The following is a 22,057-nucleotide window of genomic DNA, read 5'->3' on the forward strand; positions in this document are numbered from 1 at the left end:
ATTTTCAATAGGTTATCAATTGTTTTCTGCCTCAACACATGTTTAATAACAGGTTGCTTTTGGAGACCTGTTAGTGCCAATAAGCTAACCTAGGGATGTTTTGAGAATGCATACCAAAGAAAGGCATTCATTTATGCTGCTATGGCATCCTTTCATTCATGGTGGAGCCCACTACACACAGTTACATGTTTTCAGTTAAGTTTGTGATACATGACACTGACTTAGAAGCATGATTCACTGAAAAGTATTCAAAGACATGTCCTACCTGAAAATTACAGATGAAGCAGGAAAAGAAGAAAAAAAAAGAGGGAAAGGAAAAAAAGCCATCAAACTTTAGTTGTACAAGCTGAAAATAAGGCAAAGCTAGTTCACAAGTAAACTTGTGTATTGGATCTGCTTACTGGTGATTCAGCATTCAAAGTGATGATTTCTTCATCGTGATCTAGTAGCTTGCAGGCATATGCAATATTAACAGCTGTTTCTTGCTTGTCTCCAGTAAGAACCCAAATCTGCAACCCAGCTTTGCGCAAGTTTGCAATGGTTTCTGGAACACCATCCTGTAAACGGTCTTCAATGCCAGTTGCACCTAAGCACAGAGAAAAAGAAAAATACTCCACATCAAATGAACAGTTAACAGTTCACCTGAAATTGCAAGCTTGGATTTTTTGAAAAGCAACAACAACAAAAAAAACCAACCCAAAATCCCAAACCCAAACAGCAGTCACTTTTATTGAGAAATAGCTAAACTACCAATGGTTGCGAGATTAGGGCACCTTTTTGGGGGTATCAGGAAAGAGGTGTGAAAAGTAGCTGGGTTAAACATCTGCATCAACAGTCATCAATAAATCCAGAATTCAAAACTTCAAAAGTTTTTGAAACTTTTGAGAAAAACTGATGCCACTTCTAGTCTCAGAGGTTCACAAGGCTGATGTATCTTTCCTTATTGTCTCTATGCTCTGTATCTTTACCATCTTTACCATTCTTCCAAATGTTGCTAGAGAAGATACTGCTGCTCCTAGAAGATAATTTCGGTTCTTAAGGCTCTCAACTGCCTTTCCTCAACTAGAAGAGGCTGGGTGACTAGAGATTTCTCCTTTTTCAAGGGGAGTGACAGCGGGACTGCAGCTTGGTGACAGCACATTAGGCTGAGGACACAAACTTTTTCCTGCCTTGTTGCTGCTCTTTGCTCTTGCAGAAAGACACTGGTTGACAAATGAGATACAGCAGAAAACAAATCATAAATCTGTTGGCCATGATATGAAAGTAAAATGTGGCTTTCAATGTATCTTTCTATCTGTTTATAAGAGACTGGGTATATTTCCTACGCTTACATAAATGAATTGTCAGAGACAAGATTTTAAAATACTGTAGCAAAAGCCACTCAGGACCAAGTTCAGTGTCACCACTGATACATCAGTGCTACACTGAGTGTCAGAGAGAATTTCAGAGAGTTTCAATATGAGGAAATGTAAGCCCTCACTGCTAGAGAATGAGAAGGTGACAGACATGCAAGTTACCTGGAACAATAGGAAAAGCAAAGCAAACTTTGCTCAGCTATTTATTATTCCTATGGTTGTTCCTTCTAAAAAACATTTTAGGAAGAGAAGTCCACCTGAAGTCTGAGCACCAGTCATGCAGGTGGAAACACATTCTTAGGGCAATGTCAGGAAAGCTATTATTATCCAAACAAAGGAAAAGATTAATTCCTTTTCTAGACTCACTTTTTTATTCCAATGACCTAATCATGACTGGTCATTGCAAGATACAAACCTCAGTATGAGGTTCTTGGGGAATGACTGAATGGGTAGTTTACTTCTGGCTAGAGCTCATTTACTTGTCTGGCCGTTCAATTTCATTTCCCACCCCACTCCACTCCCCCCCCTCCCCTCCAAGTGCAGGCAGAGCCAACAGGCACAACCATGGTGGGATCTTCCTGGCTAAGGCGGTCTCAATTACTCACCTCATGCTCCCACTTAAGTCAAAGGAGAGAAGGAGACACTTCAAGGGTCTTCATCTAATCCCAAAGTGGGTATTAAGACAGACTAAATGAACTGCACTTTCTCTTTTTTTGTCTCTCCATTGGTTATACAGAGAGACTTAGAGATGTGTAGTAGATACATCAGAAGCTGGGTGAGAAGGATCTAGTCTCCCAGACACAGGCATGTGGGCAATTAGTGAAGGTTGTTATTTCCAACAGTGTTATGGCTGTCCCAGTTTCTTTGCCAGAGGAAGCAGTTGGATGCATGGAATAATAGTGAATATACATACATTTTAGAATCTCAGTGCTTTCAGCATCTCAACTCAGCAGAGGAAGAGTATGACTTAGTTCTTGGAAGCCATTTTACATACATTGATTTTATCTGCATCATCATGAAGTACTGCAATCCCCTTCCACAGAATGCCCTGGGTGCGTGTGGTGAACCAGATAAATATGAGAGTTGATGCCTCTCGCAAATGCAGTTTATGCGCTTTTGCTTTATGAGTGTCTCTGGTGCCCCTGGAGTCATGGAAATCTCTGACATGTTGAAGTGGCACTAAGCTAACAAAATTCTGTAGACAGTTTGGGCCAAGCCCTCCTCCTGTTTACAGCAGCAGTTCCCATTTATGATATTATGTCAAATTCATCCCTGGTATTACTCCACGCATTTCACTAGTGATAAAATGATGGCAGGAGCAGGGGAAACAGGGTAGGCCTGTTATGTTAATTATATCCCATTCCTTTGTGGTGCTGCACATGACAGCCATGACAAAGTCCAAGAGAAGCCAATTTCTGTACTGTCAGAAACCATTTAAGGGAAAGAACGAATTTCATAGCCAAGCTTTCAGAATTTTTAACACATTTTCATTTCATGTTCAGCTCTCTTTTCATTACCTAGCAGATGCAGATTCTTCTCTATCCGCAGTGCTGACTGAAACAGAAGTTCTTCACGATTTTCAATAGAGGATTCTGCTTCTAAATGACTTTTTAACCAACAGGCATACTCTTCCTTGCTGAGAACCTAAAAAGAATATGTGAGGGTACAGTCAATGTGATGCAGAGGCATTCATACTTTTCTGAATAAAATGAAAAAGGAGTTATGAATCAAGAACAATAAATTAATAAATGCCTTCAGTAATCTTTGTCAAGGCTCTCCTTAAAAGCAAACTAAAAGTCTGCATTTACTTACTCTTTTTGCAATACAGAGGGTTCGCAGCCCATCTACAGCATACAGATTAAGGTAATTCTGAGTTTTGCTTTGGATTTTTTTTTGATGTTTGCCCCGAGGGTCATCTAGATAAGAATAAAAAAATAAATTAGTGATTGAAAAATAGCAGCAGCTGAATGGCCTCAGAGAATAAAAACTTGTCTACAGTACTCACTGTACTGGCACTTTATAACTGATCCATTTAAAGAGCTGCTGATGTCTCCTGGGAAACTCAATGAAAACATTCCATACAGAAAAACAATCTCGTCTTTTTGTTCTATCTTTTCTGCCTTCTCTCTTCAGAAGTCGTTGTGAATGTATGTTAGAAAGACCTTTTTTTTACTCCTTAAGTATTTGTTTGGCCAGAATACTTTGAGAAATCATGATAATCTCAGCAAACAACAATGTCAGAAAAAGTATGATTTTAAATACGCTAGTAGAAAATGCTTCTTGCCACATCTCATTCTGTGCAGAAAAATTACACTTTAAAATAGCAATTAATTTTCTGCCAAGGTTAGTATCTCAAAAGAAACAGAAACAGTACTCTTTGTGTATCTCAGCGTATGTAGGTACTTTTACTGCTGTACTGATACTACCTATTGGCCTAGGTCAATGGCAGAAGTTCTGGGTATGATTTTGATTTCATGTACAAGAGAATTTACAACCGTGCAGACCTCCCAGCTATCTTCTACCTTGAACGCAGCAGCACAACTTGCACTTACTTTTCACATAAAGCCACCTGTAAGAACTCAAAACCAGGGCTAAGCATGTGTTCCTTGTCTCTGTTTAGCTGGGATTGGTTCAACGTGATCACACTGTGATCAAAAAAGAGTAATGAATATGATGGTAACACATTTTGTTCCATCTTGTTACCTGAAATGATGTCTTCAAAAGTTAAAAACAGGTGACATACATCTTTTTTACCATCTAGGATCAAGACAGGTTCATGTACAATGTACTGTAGTAGCAATCTTAAATAATATGAGTTGCAGGGTTAGTACTACAGTAAACATACAAGCTGGTAATTTTTCAGATTGGAACCATTGAGTGAGAATGACTTGCACATTATAGCAGGTTTTCCCATCCCTTGATATAATTTTTATTTTTGAAGTCTACATGTTTTTTTGGGGTATAGCATCATTTCAGGATTATAATTTTGTAATTGGAGCTGTTCCTTAATGCAATATTTGTGTTACTGGTAATTGCACAGTAACCATCCACAGAGTCAGGTGAACACCACTCACCACCAGAAGCCTGAGCACCTAAAGAAACCTACTACCTATGGTCTCCGTTCATCATTGGATGTGCTCACCTTTCTCAACTGACCATACTGAGGACCTAAAGGCACTAACTATATCTTTATATTAAGCACTTAGTACAAGTATTTAAATTAGATGGCATAAATATCTTCATGTTCAGTGCCCATTTTCCCAGTGGGCGTTCATACTCAATTTGACCTTACTATGTGTAATAAACTTACACAGCATTCTGTCTATAAACTTACACAGCATTCAGCATTTTCACATTTATCCAGCAGCACAGTGTCTAATGGGGTGTTCAGAGGCTCTGTCACAAACACATACAAGTATTAATGTTGTAGGAAGGAAGGAACTGGGAGCTTGAAATTCCAGCATTCTGGTTTTTGTTCCTGTTATCTCAACCATCTATCAGCATATAATCAGAAGTTAGAAGAGGGGAAGGAATCTCTTGCAAACAAAAGTCAGTTGTTGAGATTCTTTTTAGCTGGGATGCAGTCTCTACGCTAAGCACTGTGACCTCAGGCACCGTGTCAATGGAAACCAGCAAACAAGTCTTCTCCAAAAGCATGACAGAAAGCTAGGGGTGTGCTGCTTGCTTCATTTCCTCCCGTAATTGCTAGCTGCGGAAAGCCAGCCCAGTCATTGTTTTCTCAATGACTTACATTCACAGTTCCTGTGTGAGCTGGGTATTGACTCAAACAGTAACTTTCTTATTTATGAACATGGTGACTGTTGAGATAAAGTAAAAACAATACATGCTTGGGAATAATTTCAAGGCTTTTGAAAATAACTTTATGCTATCAGAAAACATCAGGTGTCACAGTTTCAACCAGATATACCCACAGAGCAAATAGAGTCAATTCAGAAAGTCTTTAAGTTTTGAAGCACATGGTGATTTCTGATTTTCTGTAAGACACAACTGAAGCTACAACATAGTATTTTTACTTCTGATTTTGGGCTGTTCCTGATTTCATATTTTAAAATACTATTCCCCCCAATCAGGGACGTTTGTGTCTGATGGGACCCAGTCATGACACATATGTTTGAGCAGGGAGATCACAGACACAGTGTTGCCTTGGTCCTTCAGTCTAAGGGCGCATGTACCACAAAGTCTCAAAGATGCACACTTGATGGGTGAACAATACACCTGTCCCTGAGGCACTAAGACAGAAAAGAGCAAACACTGGGATTAGCTGTCATGTCCATTCACTTACTAGTCAATTCCTTGAAATGATAAATGCCTGAATTCTCATACATCTCCTCTCACAGTCATGTTCCACCATCAGCAGAGAACAGACTGAAACCACCAATAGATCCCACAATATAGGTAATAGCCACAGCATAATCTTCTGAGGTTTTCTCTACCTGGGGAGCACCTCCCTGTAATGTGAAAAGGATGCTGTTCCCTCGGGAATTGACAACATATCCACTAACATTAGGATACTTCAAGCAGAGACGGTTAATGTGGTTCCAGGAGTGAAGCTGCTCAAGAAAAATGTCAAACATTTTTCAGACAGATCCACTGAAATGTATAGAATTTCTGAAGCCAGAAGTGGCTTAGAGCTTAGAGGGCTAGAAAACAAGGGAAACTGCTTATGATGTTCTAGTAGCTGCACTTGATATTGCTTGCAAAAGCGTAACATGCTAAAACTCATAGTTCAATTTGGGCTAAAAAACTAAAAAAAAAAAAACTAAAAAAACCCCTAAACCCCCACCATTTCAAAGCCACCTTCAGTCTGCTGGCCTGTAAAGATGGTGGAATCCTTGTATTTGCCGAGCTGCAGAATCTGCCCACTGCCAGCACCATCTTCGGGAACTCTGCTTCCCTTTATCTGACATAGACCACCTTTGGTAATGTCACTGTTGTTTAGTTTTCTAACTGTCCTTGCTGTTTTTACCTAGGTGGGTCCTAGATCTGCCTGAAATTTGCCTGAAAATTCCTTGATCCATTTAGTGTACTGTGAATGGACACAGCAGTTTCAAACATTGTTATATGGTGACAAAATATTTAAGACTTGGCATTAAAATAATCTTTTCCTTTCTTTTTAATGGTCAGTTCTCATTCTGAGAACTCACTTTCAAACATTATTTTCTGGGTATGTTATTAGAAATTCTCAATACTACAAATTCTCTATTAGTACTTTCAAGGAAACAAGTTTCTACAGATGCTCTATATATCTTCTGTGATATCAGATCTTTACTAGAAAATTATTGATGAATACTTTGTTGTTAGTTAAGGACAAATTGCTTTTAATTTTTTTGGCTCAGATTTGATTTATAAGGCTGTAAACAGAAAACTAATACCAAAATTTTTCTGTATTTCATTAAACTAAAATTACACAGTATAAGCCTTTCACAATTGTTCACTCCAACTGATGTCAAAGTAATTTCATTGCATTAGTGAAACATGGGAAGTACCTCAGCACTTTCTATTATAGACAGGGCTCTGTCTATTCATACTGGGGTAACCTTTAAACACTGGATTAAATTCAGTGTTGAAAATGCAGTAAATTAGATGCAAACTGATGCATGCAAACTGAAACCCATGCATCTCCTCTAACTTCTGAAAGCTTACAGGGTTTTTCTTGAATCCAACTGATTACAATTAGCAGCTAATTAAAGTTGTCCCTATATCTTGTGACATCGGGGGGCTGGAGAAGTCTCCATGCTTTAGGGAAGTTCCATGTTGACAACTACATGTTCTCAGCTACATGTCTATTCCCTGCTAGTCAATTATGTATTTGAAGCCAAGATTTTTCATCTGAACAGCATGTCTCCTTTTGCCACATCCATTCTGTTTTGATGGCTGATTGATTCCCAGTGCCCTTTAGCGTCATAGTCAAACCAGCATAAATACATTGATTTATGCAAACATATTGCAGCAAAAGGATGCAAAGATTCACAAATGAAAGAAAGAGGGAAGCTGCAATAGGAAGAGCTTGGGTTTCACATAAAATACTCAAATAGCTAAGTACCACCAGGCAGGTTTTCTGAAGAAATGTAAATTGCTTTGGCAGAATTTCCAGAAATTCCTTCAAAATAAAGTTTGCTAGTAGAAGATCTTGTACAGAAATTCATTTCACTCATTCTTGTAAGGTAAGGTACCAGTTATTTATTACAGAAAATTTGCTATAATAACGAAGTATTATAGAAGAATACTTTGATGGCTGCCATTCTACCACTCCCTCTATTCACAACAAAAGCAGGCAGGTCTACTTGCTAGAGAAAGCAATAACATACGATGAGTTTTTCAGCAGTTAAGCAGAACTGCCTCCCACCACTCCCCACTCCCGCAAAGGTAAGTAAGAGGTGTACCTGAAGAGGAGGGCAGAAGAAGATCCATAATAACTGAATCTGCTCCTTTAGTGTAAACATTTATTTCATCTGTGAGAGGATGTCTGACCACTACTGACATCCTCTTCCTGATGGAATCAAAGCCCAATGTATGTAATACTTCAAAGCTTAATGTTCCCAGGTGAGGTAGCTCCACTGATACCTGGTCAGATAGCCTTCCAACCAGAGAACAGTTATACGCCCTTGCTGCATAGACGAGAGCAGCTTCATCTGGACTCTCTGCTTCGTAACGGAGTTCCCCTTCCTCAGGTCCACTCCCCACAGCCGTCCTGCCCTGCTGGGAGCTGTAGCCATTGTTATTCATCTGCGCAGAGTATGCCAGCTTTTCTTCCAGTTTTAAAAAAGTGCTATCCGTAGATGTAGATGAAAGCACACTTAACCCAAATCTGTTCACGGATTTGCTTGTAGCTAGACTAGATGAACTGCTGCTGTTAGATCCAGTCAAGCGACTCGGAGTGAATCTTCGTATGAAGTCTTCTATGGTTTTTACTGGAGATTTTAGTTCAAAGCGATCTCTAACCTTGAGAATTAAAAACCAAACCAATGAACAAAACCCAAAGAAAAGCTGTAAAAGAATTCGGACATGGATATCCAGTCTAAGCAGCCCCAACTAAAGAGAATAATTTCTCTGAGAGCAAAAAGTAATGGAATTTGTATTTTGAGAAAGGAAAGTAAATGGACAAAACTGACTCAACAGCAAAACTTACTAGAACTACAGAACTGTACCTGTGTGTGAAACGACATAAATTTGTGTTAAGAACATCTTTTATTTTTTCACATCCTCAGATATGACTAATGGATAGACCATCAATATTGCACCACCACCAGCAAGGCACCCTAAAAGCTACCATTAGTAGGAAACATTGGCATTCTTTGTGCCCATTCAGTGAAGGTAGTAAAAAAAATGTTAATGCAAAAATTTTCTGTCGAGAAGTGTGGTATCAGAAAAGTTTTATGAGAATATGCCAATGTCAACAACATTCTCAATAGGAACATGTTGAAATAAATGATTTCCACTACCTTCTCTTTCAGCATCAAAGCATTCTGCTTCAGTTTTATCACTCATCTCAGTTTACATAAATCTTTTTCACAGATACAATGTTATTAATAGTAATAGCATATTCATAGTAATATGTATTAAATTATTGTATAACAGTGTAGCATTCCTGAAACAGCAGAACCGAGCATTCTCCAAATGTTTCCCTGGCACAAAATCATGCCATTTTGCAGACTATTTCACTTTTTATTCCAATCTGGACCAGAAACAAATCACAGAATTTTCTCCAGAATGGAAATTCCAGATGTTGGTTAGCTTTAATACTACATTCCCTTATATTTTTGTCTTACAGATCATCTTGAGATTAAGTATTTGAAATTCTCATTCATCAATGACACTGGTTTAGGCCAATTTAACCGGTAATGATAATTATTTCTCATAATGACCTTAAGACACATCTTTTACATAATTTGAAAGTTTTAAGTGATTTTTTTCAACTATATTATTTTTTAAAACTTTTAATAAATGTCTCACTCTTCTCTTAATTTAGTCCATACATATAAAATATTCACAGACAGCTTATATTCTTTTTTGGGAAATCCTGAACAATTATGAATTAGTTTCCACGCATGCTTACACACATACATATATTTATTAACTGAATAAGTTACAGTACAAGAAATCGGGGAACTTTCAGAAGTATCTTGAAATTGTTGATGAAAGCATCTTACCTTGAAGGTAAGTGAAATAGCCAACATACACCTTTTAACTAATGCTTAACTAAACCCATTCAATCACATAGTGGTTCTAAAAGTTGCCTCACAACTAGTTCTAGTTGTTTCTTACTGGAACAGGAGGTTTTCATTTCCCCAATTTACAAGATAAATTAGTATCAATACAAAAGAGGCTTAAACTCTCTTTTGCTGTTTCTTTAACTCACCTTCTGTCGGGGCTGATTTGGTGCAGTAACCATGACTGTATTACATATAGTCAAAGCGATGAAGAAGTCAAAAATATCACATAGTTCTGGACTCAGATGGGATAATGGCTGTTCGTGGCTCCTCATGACCTCCAGATGTTTTGCACATTCATTCACCTTTTCTAACAAGCTTGGGTCAGGTGTGATGTCCTTTTCCTAGTAATAAACAGCAGTGATTAACATCTGTGATTCTGCAGATTTCCAAAGCAGCAACAGGCAATCAAAGCATCCAAAGCAGTGTCAATATCAAGAGTTTTATTGTGGCCCTGCACCACAGAGTGGAGGTGAGGAGGACTGTAAGACACTCATTTTAGACAATAAAGTTAACAGTGAACCTACCTACAGAAAACGAAATGCGAGTGTGTTACGAACATTTTCACTACAGATAATTATAGCAGCAATATTAATCTACTTTGAGGGTAGTGGATAGGAGAAGAGTTACATACTAATATTCCTCCTCCTCCCTGTCTAATTCAAGACAATATTATCTATTACTAAGGAATGGTACACTACAGAGATCAAAAGAGTGGAAAAATTAGACAGCAATGACATTCAAAGCTCGGCCTCACATCAGCACAATAAAATGAAACCATGCTAGAGAACAAAACCCATCCTATATTTGAAGGTAATTCATGAAACACAGAACACCTTCCACTCTATTTCGTCAGTACTTTCCACTTATTTAATCTATTTCTTGTTAGAGCAAACTCCAGTATTATGATAGGAGGATGCAAAAATACAAAAGATTGAAAGCCAAACTGATCCAAGGCTCTTCCTTCAGTATCTGCTGATGCTCAGCAGCTTATGAATCTGAGCAACCACAGAACCCTGTGTGTAAAAACTGCAGATTGAAATTGGACCAAGACAGCTTACTCTTGACTGAAATCATGAAGTTCCATCAGTGTAAACACCATCTTTTTGTGTCTATATTTGTAATTTGTTTTAAGGGTAAATTTGTGTCAACAGTGCACAATACAAAATCCCTAAATGAGCAAAACTTGGCTTCTCTGCTCTCTTATTACCATTCAGCTCATGTAAAACTTCCACGAATTACAGTAGTACAAAATAAATTAAACAAAGAAAAGTTTTAAGGACATAAATTCACTAGTAGTTTGAAAGGTAAAGGTTTTTACTTTTAAAAATACAACATATGCAATACAACATATGCAATCCACTGATAACCCTGAAGTACGCTAAAAATTATACTACAGTGTAGTCAACAGTGTCTAAGAATTGGAATACACAGTGTCCAGCCCAGCACTTTGTTAGTTTTAAAATCCTCTGACAAAAGAGAAAAGGCATACACAGAGCAATTAGAGTCGTTAACCTCACACCTTATGCTACTCTCAGCTTCTGTAGATAAAGGGAAGGCATACATTTTCTTTTAAAAATCTAAAACAAAGGTTTTAGATTGTCTTTGCCTTTAACTTGTTCCCACAGAGAAGGTATTTAGATAAGATCTATGCCAACATTTGATTGTTTTTGTACAAACAGCTCTGACGACAGAAGAAAAAATGCCAAGATGAAGTCAAGTCTGTAAAAGTCTACCTTTCCCTTTCCAGGACACTGTTCTATTAAAAGACACAGGACACTATGCATTCAGGTCTCATGACTTACCATTGGGCTACTGAATGCAGTGTGCTTCGAGAGTATGCTTGCTCTTTTTGCTTCAGCTCTGCTACCCGTGCGCCGGTGGGTTTTGGTGCTCTGGCTTCTGTGTATTACTTTGATACTCTGATGGCTGCAGATACTATCGCGCTGGGATAGAGTTCCTCCTTTTGGAGCTGACTCGTCTTCCTCAGAATCAGGTTCTTGGTACATTGCTAAGCGTTTGGCTATCGGTAAAAATACAGAAGGAGAAATGCTGTGTATGTTCAACATGTCTTGAGAAAGAGGGAGAGGGGCACAAAGACTTTGTTCAAGGGATCTGGTTTTAATATTATACTGTGCTTTCATGGTATTAAAGATTGATTCCATTATCAGGAGATGACAAAGTCTGGTCCTAATTGAATGGTAGTATCTAATGGAGGATGCAGATAACATAATTAAAAATGTAATACAATACACTGCCTCCCTCATCATCACACTCTCTGAAAGGCAGTTAGACTCTGCAGTAACTCACTACATTCCTGGAGACTATTCGGCAGCTCATTCTCATGAAATCAACCAAATAATTTGGTCTTCACTTGCAGTCTGAGAAGGATATGCAATGCTTAGCAACATGGTTTAGTGATGGACTTGGCAGTCCTGGGTTAATGGTTGGACTTGATGACCTCAAGGGTCTTTTCCAACCTAAATGATTCTATGATTCTATGAAATGAACAATCCAGCAAATTTTCTTGTCCTTTCCAACAGAACATGGAAATTTCACAGAAAGTATTTTCCAGCAAAGTGTCGCATTTTTCCAGTACCAGTTAACTGACATCTGAAACATCCTCAGAAGAGCATGTCTATAGAGCACTACTGCCCTTATTTTATATAGAGAGATGAGGTACAGACAGCGTAAAAGCCTTGCTTAAGGTCAGGGCCATCTGCTGCAAAGTGGAGACATGAACACTGATTTGTGACACATAGCCGAGTGCTAAAACCACCCTGGAGTCCATCCCCTCCTCTCTGGACAGTATGATAGCCAGGACAACGCATCATGCAGTATCAGAGCCAGGGTACCCTCACCTGCTGCAACCCTTGTTCTATCACTATTTGTTGCAGTGAGCAGCACCTAGTTTACATGGAATGAAAGAGTTTTTCCAAATGAGATATTTTAGATGAATGTTTCCCCAGCCAAGAATCCACTACAATTAATGTTAGAAACCAGTCCTGGCAGTCTGATATACAGAAGGTAAAAAGGAAACAGAAAGAAGGGGTGTGAAACAGCCGTGCAATCCAGCCCCTCTATTGACAGGCTCTGTTTAGTTCTGATATATAACAAATTTTTCCATTCCAAAATACCACGGACATTTAATAATCTGGGTTATTCATTAGGCAGGCACATGCCACTCCAACAGGTATCTATTTATTCCTTCATTAGGTATTCATTGAAAGGCTTTTCATTATACTCTCAAAATAATCCATACTCTCCAGATATACAGTACAAGTTATGTATTTGTGGCTCGGCTTTGTTTCGGTTCTCTGGTGTAACAAATTAGATTTTCCTAATGTCAAATAATAAATCACTAGCATGTAAGTTAACTATTCAGGCATTTAACACAAAAAAAAAAAAAAAAAAAAAAAAAAAGAGGATTTTTCTTCCAAAATACTTTCTGAGAAAAATCTTGCATTACACGTAGTGAGTTTGGCATGGGATCACTTTAACTTGGCTAGCTTTACAACCAAAAAAGCCACCATCCTCATCATCCACTGCAATTTTCAAACGTATTTCAGCTGTTAGAAAGCAGCTGGAGGACTTGAAATCAGACCACACACAAGAATACATGGTCATAGCTCTATCAGTACAGTATTGTACCTCTGAGGTTTTTTCCGCTCCATTTGGAAAATGTATTGGCTCTGTCTAAAATATGGGAAGCTCTCCCTACTTGTCACCCTAACTGCATGCTCAGGTATGCAACATCCTGCACTGTGCTCTGGCTCCTGCTGGAAGAAAATTCAGGCCATGCAGGTAGAAAGGGTCATAGTGCATTTGGAGACATGAAAAAGAGACTGCAGGGCATGCTGCAAACCACTTGGGTCTCATAGCTTGAATATAGCCCTGCAGCACAGGCCCTGAAGCTGATGTAGACTAATTGTGAATGAGGAGGATTTCCTTCATTAGCATTATTTGGTGTGATTCACGCTCCTCTGTGTTATGTGGTGGGAAAGAGGTTGAGCGATGGCATGTTCAGCGCTGTGAGGGCAGCTGCTCCTTGAGCCACACAGCTGCAAACAGAAGAGCACAGCACCGTCACCTTCTCCTTTCAGTGCCTACCTTGTCCTTTGATTCATACGACAGAATCTAGGAGACAGCTCAAAAAATGAGGGAGGTCACTGGTTTCCTGTGGCCCATCTGTTGCATGGTAATGACTTGCAACGAAATAAAGTTCAGTTCACCTGCACAGGCTTCTTCCTGCAACCTGTTGCATGTGCCTTGGGACAGCACAGTTCTAACCCATCCCATCACTTTCGTCCACTAATTCCCACTTCTGCTCTGTAAGGCTCTATGCATTTTTCCAGTGGAAATGCAGATCCTTATACTGTGAATTTAATTCAACTGATCATAGGTTTGCCTATATCAGAAAGAGTCTACACTGAGGGCCCAAAGTGATCTGCAGCATGTCACAAACACTGATCCAGGTCCTCAATCAAGTTGAAAGCCAGGCTGCTCACTGTTCCCTCCAGCATCCTAGTTTCCTTCCAAGGGAAACCCAGGCAAGCGAAGAAGGAGCCATGTGGACATGACAGTGTGTCATCTTAAGAGGATGCCTCAAGTACCAGAATGGAGCAGCACACTCAAGGACTTCTGTCCCCTTCACTGGGGAGGTGATGGAGTGTACATGCTGGAATGAGGCCAGTGGAAGGCAGTGCCCAGCCTGACAGCGCAAGCCCTGCAATTATCTTCTGCAGGCTCCTAGTTACATGCTGCAAATCCCAGGCTGAAAAACCATTGCTCAGGACGACACGCCAGCAAGGTTTTCTGCACTTTATTAACATTTAAGATTTAAATCATTCCTAAGAAGCATTTAATTTTTGTGCCTCATCTTCACTAAGGCTCTCAGCAGCAAACCCAGTCTAAAGGAGAGTTGGTGTGACATGTGGACACTCAGCCTCTCTCATGAAAAACATAAGAAAAGCTTGTATTTGCCACAGGGATAATCATCCTCACTGTGGATGCTGGGCATTTGAAAGGTAGACTGACAGAAGCTTCTTGTAACAGGTAATATTTCTCGACAGGGAAAGGACTGGCTACAATTGCTCTTTTCAGTTTTGCAAAATGTGCTACCCAGTTGGTCCAACTCTCTTCTGACCACAACTTTTAAAAAAGGACAAGTTTTCTTTAATAATCATACCTAATTTAAGCTTCTGCTCTGAAAATAAATCTTGAAATACATGACTCCAAAGACCCTGAACTGATTATAATTTTATTCCATGTATAAAAACTCTATGGTTAAGCAGAGAATGCACTTCAGGCACAATACAGCATTATGATTGCAAACCATATTTCTGTATTCCTCATTGCTCTTTTTTCTTTCTTATACTACATCTGAAAATATTTTGGTTGTTCAACACAGCAAAAGCTGTTTTCTAATGCAGCACTGAGCTGATTTATTAGCATTACACCAATAGCACGGTCCTTTCTAGTCTATGCAATGTTAACTATCTCTTGCTCTCTATATAGGTTTTCATTGCAGCACATTCATTTAATTGTTCCTGCCACTGAGAAAACAGGAAAAAAGGGGAAGTAGATACAAGACTAGAATCTCATTTAACCAAGTCAAATTATTTTGATACAAGTGGTGCTATTTCAGTTTATACCAAGGTAAGCTTGATAATAAAATAACAGGCCTTAGCACCTTTCAGCATTTTCTCAAGTGCAATCTTACACATTATGCAGCAAGAATTAAGTATGAAGAAATAATGAAACCTGGTTCAATCATTATGTTATGGCTAAGGTTCACAATGCTTCAGCTGTGCAAAGCGTGCTTCTTTAGGAACATGCTGTTCTCTCCACCCACTCAGCCCTCTCCGATTCAGAACCTTTTCCTGTGAACATTGTAACCTGAAAGACTTTGTTGTGGGATGCTTTTCAGTTTCAGCACTGAAAACTGATGGCCTTGATCTTTTGTCTGATAGTTTTTTATTAAGGGCAAAGACACAAACAACTTTTGAGAAACACAGCAATGCAATTCATGAAAGTCAAATTTCACTATCCTCTAGTTTGTTTTATATTTACGGCACAAAGAAGAAACAATAATTAATACTTCAGCCATGAACTCTCTTCCCTCTTTCAGAAGACAACAACACACAATAAATAAACCTCCTGTAGTAGCTGCTAAGTATTTGAAGAGACATTATTTCATTTTAAAAAGGCTTTTATTTCATTATTTTTTGGGTTTGCTTGTTTTTGTTTTATCTTCCATGCTATCTATGTTCTACAATGAGACATCCATTTTGCAGGGTGCCAGAGACACTTGCCACACTGCCAGATGTTCCACTCACTAGAAAAGTGGGACCAGGAAGCTCTAAAGGATTTCCCTTCAGGCAGAATAGAACTGCAGACCCGCTAAACCAGAATAATTCAGCTGTCACTGTGTGGGCCCTGATTTCACCATGGGATGTTCCACTTCACCCCAAACCATTGAGTAAGGCTGTTATTGAGCTATCATGAAATAAATCTACATGTGCAGTACTTACACCATCACACCAACTTTTTTCCTTCTTATGAGTGCAAGCTTATTTCACTTTGAAGTGCACTCTAGTGTCTACATAAATAGTCGAGCAGCTAGCATGCTATAAATTTGTACAAGTGTGCTAACATAATCTTCATTTACTTTGCAAGAATTTCCCTGTAAGGACAAGTATTGAGATTAGAAAACACCAAGATTTTCCTTCCTCTCCTGTCTTAGCATCCCCAAGGGCTTAAAATTAATAACCTTAAGTAGTTCATTAAGAAGTCTTTACTCCAGTTAAAAATGGGTATCATTCCTACCTTTCAGGAGATTTTCCAGAGCAACTGTAAGTGTAGGTATATGCTTAGAAAAAAGTATCACCTGTCTCTAAATATGAGTTATTCTGTCTTTACAATTTAAAATGGGGCATTCCCAATGTACTGAGTTCTATGTGTGCTAGCACCAGTTTTCTCCTCGGTTACCAATAAAATTTTTCAAAAGGCAAGAGAAACTATCAACAAGCTACACAGAGTGTTTGATCCATCCTGTTCTGCTAAAGGTTTTGACCTTTCTGGGGAAGGCCTAAATGGACTCTCCTGATTTCTGAAGATTGTCAAATTGTAAAGGTGGCAGATGAGAAGTCCCATTGGAAGCAACAGACATTTATTGAAACAGTTTTATTGATTTTTATGCCTTTTTTAAAAAAAAAATAACCCAATTCTCCAATGTGGTTGGAATGTGCAGTCTTACATTCTCTTGACTACATACAAGAAGAGTAAGGAAGTTCCACTACAAAACAGCCCCCCAAATTAAGAAAGATTTATTTAATATAATAATGTAATTTTCACATGAAAAGCAGTTGCTGGCCAATCTTCAGCCAGAAAATATAGAAAGCAGAAGAAATTCCTTCTTTCTCAGACTTAGGAATGAGGAAACTTTGCTAGGCAATAGAAAAATCACTGAGGTTTCTATCATCTGCCTGTACGCCCATAAACTTCTGTTATGTTGTCTAGATCTTTTTTCAGTGTCATTGGAAGAAAGGGAGAGGAATGCAAAGAATGAAAAATTAAGTTTTTTCAGATTTGAGTGGTTACATTCATGTAGATTCAACTCATGTTTTGTCAAAAGTTCCATACAATGGGTGGCTAAATCTAGAAAAACAGAGATCACACCCTATAGGCAAGAGAGCGATTAATTAAGCATTTGGAAAAACACCCGGACAAATGCCAGGCCACCAGCATCTGGTTGTAGCTAAATCATATAACGACTTTCAGAAGCACAGTCTGCTTTTGGGCACCTACTGTCTCTGGGATTAGCAGACAGACTTGGGGCATGGCCAGTTCTCAGAATTATTAGAAGCTGGCCACTGGCCTGAAGGGAACAGCTACGGTATGGCAACATAATTTTACATATAGGGAAATAATTCCTTTTTTTTTTTTTTTTTCTTTTTTTTTTTCCCCCTAACATTCTTTTGGGTTAGGAGAAGTAATGATTGGAAGAATAATTCTGGGATTTAACCAGAGTATAGCATCACTGGGTATTCCATAAATGCCTAGGACATTTATGAATGGGACAACCATTCTTCCACTTGGAGTGGTCCATGACATACCCTGCTCCTGAATTAACACTCTGTGAATCAAGAAGAACCTTTGAAGGAGACAACAGAACAGACAGAAGAATGCAGGTCACACAGACGTGAGGTGGGAATTCTCTTCACCTGCGTTTAGAATTCTAAGCCACAGAGAAACAGGCACGTATTACGCAACAACTGTAGATGTCTAAAACAGGTCTGATGAATTACATCCCACAAATGCTTAATTTTCTCCAGTAACTGTAAAGCTACTAGATGACTGTCTTACATACAAGTATCTAAAATCAGGTAACAAGAATCCCATTCCTATCAACATAGTCCCCACTGGGCCCAAATGGGCAGTGCAAATTCCCATAGTTTGACCCCAATCAGCACACAACCATCACCAAATATTATAGGTGACCTCACCAATAATGAATATTTGATAGAGTTTGTATCATGGAACTGTGGCTCACACTTTCCCTCACAGCCTTCACAAGTGTTCCTGGATTCCTCTTTGGTGCTAAGTTCTTGCACAGCAGTACCTATGAGTAACAACACTCTGTACTACCTCCAGCTAGCCAAGAGATTCTGTTCCACACTGGTGCAATTTATTGGCCTCTATTATGCATGTTTCTGTCACCTATTGTCTAGACTAAAACAATGCAGTACTCCTGGGCGTAGCGCCATCAGCCTCATAAGAAACTTACAGCTAATAGAGAATTCTGGAGGAAAATATTTTCTCCAGCAAATTTGTGAAGACTTCCCCTTGTTCCCTATACTACCTAAAATAAGAGTATTACGTCTTGTTCAGAGTTTCAGTTTCTATTTTAGAAGCATTTAATCACTTCAACCCTGCATAAGGTCCATATAAGCCTCTGAGATGAAAACCATGATTAACATGTCCATGTCTGATGCAAAACAGAACTCTCCCTTGTAATCATAAAGCTCACCTTTCACATGGTTTTATGGGACAAATTTCCAAAAAAAATAGGGGCACTCCCACCCCTCATGAAAACAAACCCAAATATGCCAAACCTAATACAGTGTAGCACATGCCTTTTCAGTGGCCCTCAAACCCAAACAAATTGTGCACTGCACACACAGAGAGAGGAAGAAGGGGAAAGACCAAGCTACACATAAGGGAAGTCACACACATTGCTTAGTGCACTAATAGAAGGAACTCATGTATGATGATGACAAATGCAGTGTTAACAATCCTTGTAGAACAGAAAAGAGTGTGATAACTTGTCATTAACTGTGAACAAATTTTAGGAAGAAAAGCTTACAACGCAGCATAGATAAAATTTAGGAAGACTATGCAAAATCTGTTGATTGAGTAATTAACAGAAACGCGGTGGTTCCAGATTATGCAGAAAAAAATGCCTCAACAGAAAATTAAAGTTCCAAAGTGTCGTGATTTATCCCCAGCTGGCAACTAAGCCCCATCCAGCCACTCACTCACTCCCCTCCAGTGGGATGCGGAGAGAAACGGAAAAGTAAAAGTGACAAAACTCGTGGGTTGGGACAAAGGCAGCTTAACAGATAAAGCAAAACCTATGCACGCGAGCAAAGTGAAACAAGGAACTCATTCACCACTTCCCACTGGCAGGCAAGTGTTCAGCCATCTCCAGGAAAGCCGGGCTTCATCATCTGTAACAGCGACTTGGGAAGACAAAATGCCATAACTCCAAAAACTCCAAACGTCCCCCCCTTCCTTCTTCCTTCCCCAGCTTTACATGCTGAGCATGACCCCATAGGGTACGGGATACCCCTTGGGTCAGTTGGGGCCAGCTGTCCCAGCTGTGTCCCCTCCCGACTTCTTGTGCCCCCCAGCCTGCTCGCTGGTGGGGTGGGGCGAGGAGCAGAAAAGGCACTGACCCCGTGTGAGTGCTGCTCAGCAGTAACTAAAACATCCCTGTGTTACCAACACTGTTTCCAGCACAAATCCAAAACGTGGCCCATACTAGCTACTATGAAGAAAATTAACCTAAGCAGCACACAAAGCTAGGAAATTTCAGACCTCAATCTGCACCTGTAGGCATAACTCTCCTGCTTTGCATGAGCGTGGCTGAGCCCCAACATACATGGCCTCTAGATGACTTCAGAGGAAAATCTGACAGAACTCCATTAGCATGGGGGAAAAAAGTGTGTTACATCTTAGCCTTATTCTTGGATATGGCTGAATGGAGCTGTTCTGACTGAATTTTTTCCCCAAGAATTCATGCCTGAGGCAAACATATGGCATGAAAAACTTGAAAAAAACAGTTTTGTAAACCCATTCAAAACTGAAAACAGCATCTTACCATGGGAAGGGTCAAGAAACTAGAGTAACAGGCACTGCTACCCAGCCACAGCAGAATAACAAACTTAGACCAAACTGCTCAGAACAAGGACACCTCCATTCTGAGCTATCTGCTTTTACAGTAGAAAACAGACCTTCACCAGGAAGTGTGCCTGGATGACCAAGTCACTCCTGGACAAACTCAGACACAAAAAAGAAGATAAAGAGGGTGGAAGCAAGGACAGGGAGCCTGGGAGGAATACAGAGAAACTGTCTGAGCAGCCAGGGATCAGGTTAGGAAAGCTAAAGCCCTGACAGAATTACATCGCGCCAGCAACAAGAAAAGCTTCTATAGGTATGTCAGTGATAAAATGCAGACTAGGGAAAATGCGGCTCCTCTCCTGAAGGAAACAGGAGAGCTGGTTACCTTGGACATGGAGAAGGCCAAGATACTCTGTGACTTCATTGTCTCAGTCTTCACCGGGAAGTGCTCCAGCCATACTGCCCAAATCACAGAACACAAAAGGCAGAGACTGGGGAGAATGAGGAACTGCCTGCTGTAGGAGAAGATCAGGTTTCAGACCATCTGAGGAACCTGAAGGTGCACAAGTCCATGGAACCTGATGAGATGCATCCATGGGTTCTGAGAGAACTGGCCGATGAAGTGGCTGAGCCACTATCCATCACATCTGAGAAGTCAGGGCAGGCCTGTGAAGATCCCACTGACAGGGAAAGGGGACCAGTGATGAGTGGCATTCCTCAGGGGCAGGTACTGGGACCAGTGCTGTTTAACATCTTTGTTGGTGATGTGGATGGTGGGATTGAGTGCACCTTCAGCAAGTTTGCCTACGACACTTCTGGGCAGTGAATGGATTGACAGCAGTCTTGAGAAGGACTTGCGGGTGCTGGTTGACAAGAACTGCAACATGACCTGGCGATGTGTGTATCCTGGACTGCATAAAAAGAAGTATGACCAGCAGGTCGAGGGAGGTGATTCTGCCCCTCTACTCCACTCTTGTGAGAACCCACCTGGAGCACTGCATCCAGCTGTGGGGTCCTCAGCACAAGACGGACATGGACCTGTGGGAACAAGTCCAGAGGAGGGCCAGGAAGGTGATCAGAGGGCTGGAGCACTTCTCTTATGAAGACAGGCTGAGAGAGTTGGGACAGTTTATCCTGGAGAAGAGAAGTCTCTGGGAAGACCTTATAGCAGCCTTCCAGTACCTAAAGGGAGGCTACAGGAAAGCTGGAGAGGGACTTTTTACAAGGGCATGTAAGGATAGAAGGGGTAATATCTTTAAACTGAAAGAGGGTAGATTCAGATTAGTTATAAGGAAGAAATTCTTCACTGTGAGAGTAGCAAGGCACGTTGCCCAGAGAAGCTGCAGATGCCCCATGCCTAGCTTCCAGGCCAGGCTTGTTCAAAGTCAGGCTGGATGGATGGGGCTTTGAGAAAGCTGGTCTAGTGGAAGGTGTTGCTGCCCATGGCAGCGGGACTGGAACCAGATGGTCTTTAAGGTCTCTTCCAACTCAAAATATTCTATGATTCTGTGATTGAGACCTGTTGTCTTCAGCTTTTGAATCTTAACCCATGTACAAAAATTCTGAATTCATTTCTTCATCTGAAGTGCTACTCAGAGTTTGATTCCAAAAACCAAACCAGTATGACTGAAAAATTGCTTAGATAAGGGAAGACACAGATCAGAAAAGGCAGATGCATTTTACTTGGTTTTCTTGCATATATGGCAGCATCAGATTGCTTGTCAAGTGAAAGATTTTAGAATGTTCTAATTCATTAAATCTTCAGAAAAACCTGAGGTGCAGAGCAGGATGGCATCAGTTATAACATATGTCCCAGAACCTCAGAGGGGAACTCGGATAGTCTGGTGTAAGACATAGAAAAGCAGCTGTCAAATCTTTTGCATGTAGAGCACACAGCAATGAAATGTTGATGCATTCCCTAAAACCAGAAAGAGCTGACAGACATTTTACCATAGCTAATCAAGAAAGTTTCAGCAGCAGAAAAGATAAGAGATGGTTAGAAAATCAGACTGGAGAAAAGAGCTAACAAAAGACTTGAGTGAAGAATAGTTTTTACTGTGTTATTAA

At 39.9% G+C, this 22,057-nt stretch overlaps 1 protein-coding gene across 1 annotated transcript in view; it reads right to left on the bottom strand.

The window, feature by feature from the left end:
• Window positions 1-22,057, bottom strand: part of ATP10A (ATPase phospholipid transporting 10A (putative)) — a 118,447-nt gene that overhangs the window by 17,832 nt on the left and 78,558 nt on the right. Inside the window, exons 8-13 of the mRNA XM_037377772.1 lie at window positions 11,392-11,609; window positions 9,736-9,930; window positions 7,760-8,318; window positions 3,168-3,271; window positions 2,873-2,999; window positions 402-586 (exon numbers count right to left, since the gene is read on the bottom strand). Coding sequence (XP_037233669.1) covers window positions 402-586; window positions 2,873-2,999; window positions 3,168-3,271; window positions 7,760-8,318; window positions 9,736-9,930; window positions 11,392-11,609 — 1,388 coding nt within the window. The remainder of the gene's footprint in view (window positions 1-401; window positions 587-2,872; window positions 3,000-3,167; window positions 3,272-7,759; window positions 8,319-9,735; window positions 9,931-11,391; window positions 11,610-22,057) is intronic.

This window comes from Falco rusticolus, chromosome 2 (genome assembly GCF_015220075.1).
Source record: "Falco rusticolus isolate bFalRus1 chromosome 2, bFalRus1.pri, whole genome shotgun sequence".
Taxonomy (NCBI): domain Eukaryota; kingdom Metazoa; phylum Chordata; class Aves; order Falconiformes; family Falconidae; genus Falco; species Falco rusticolus.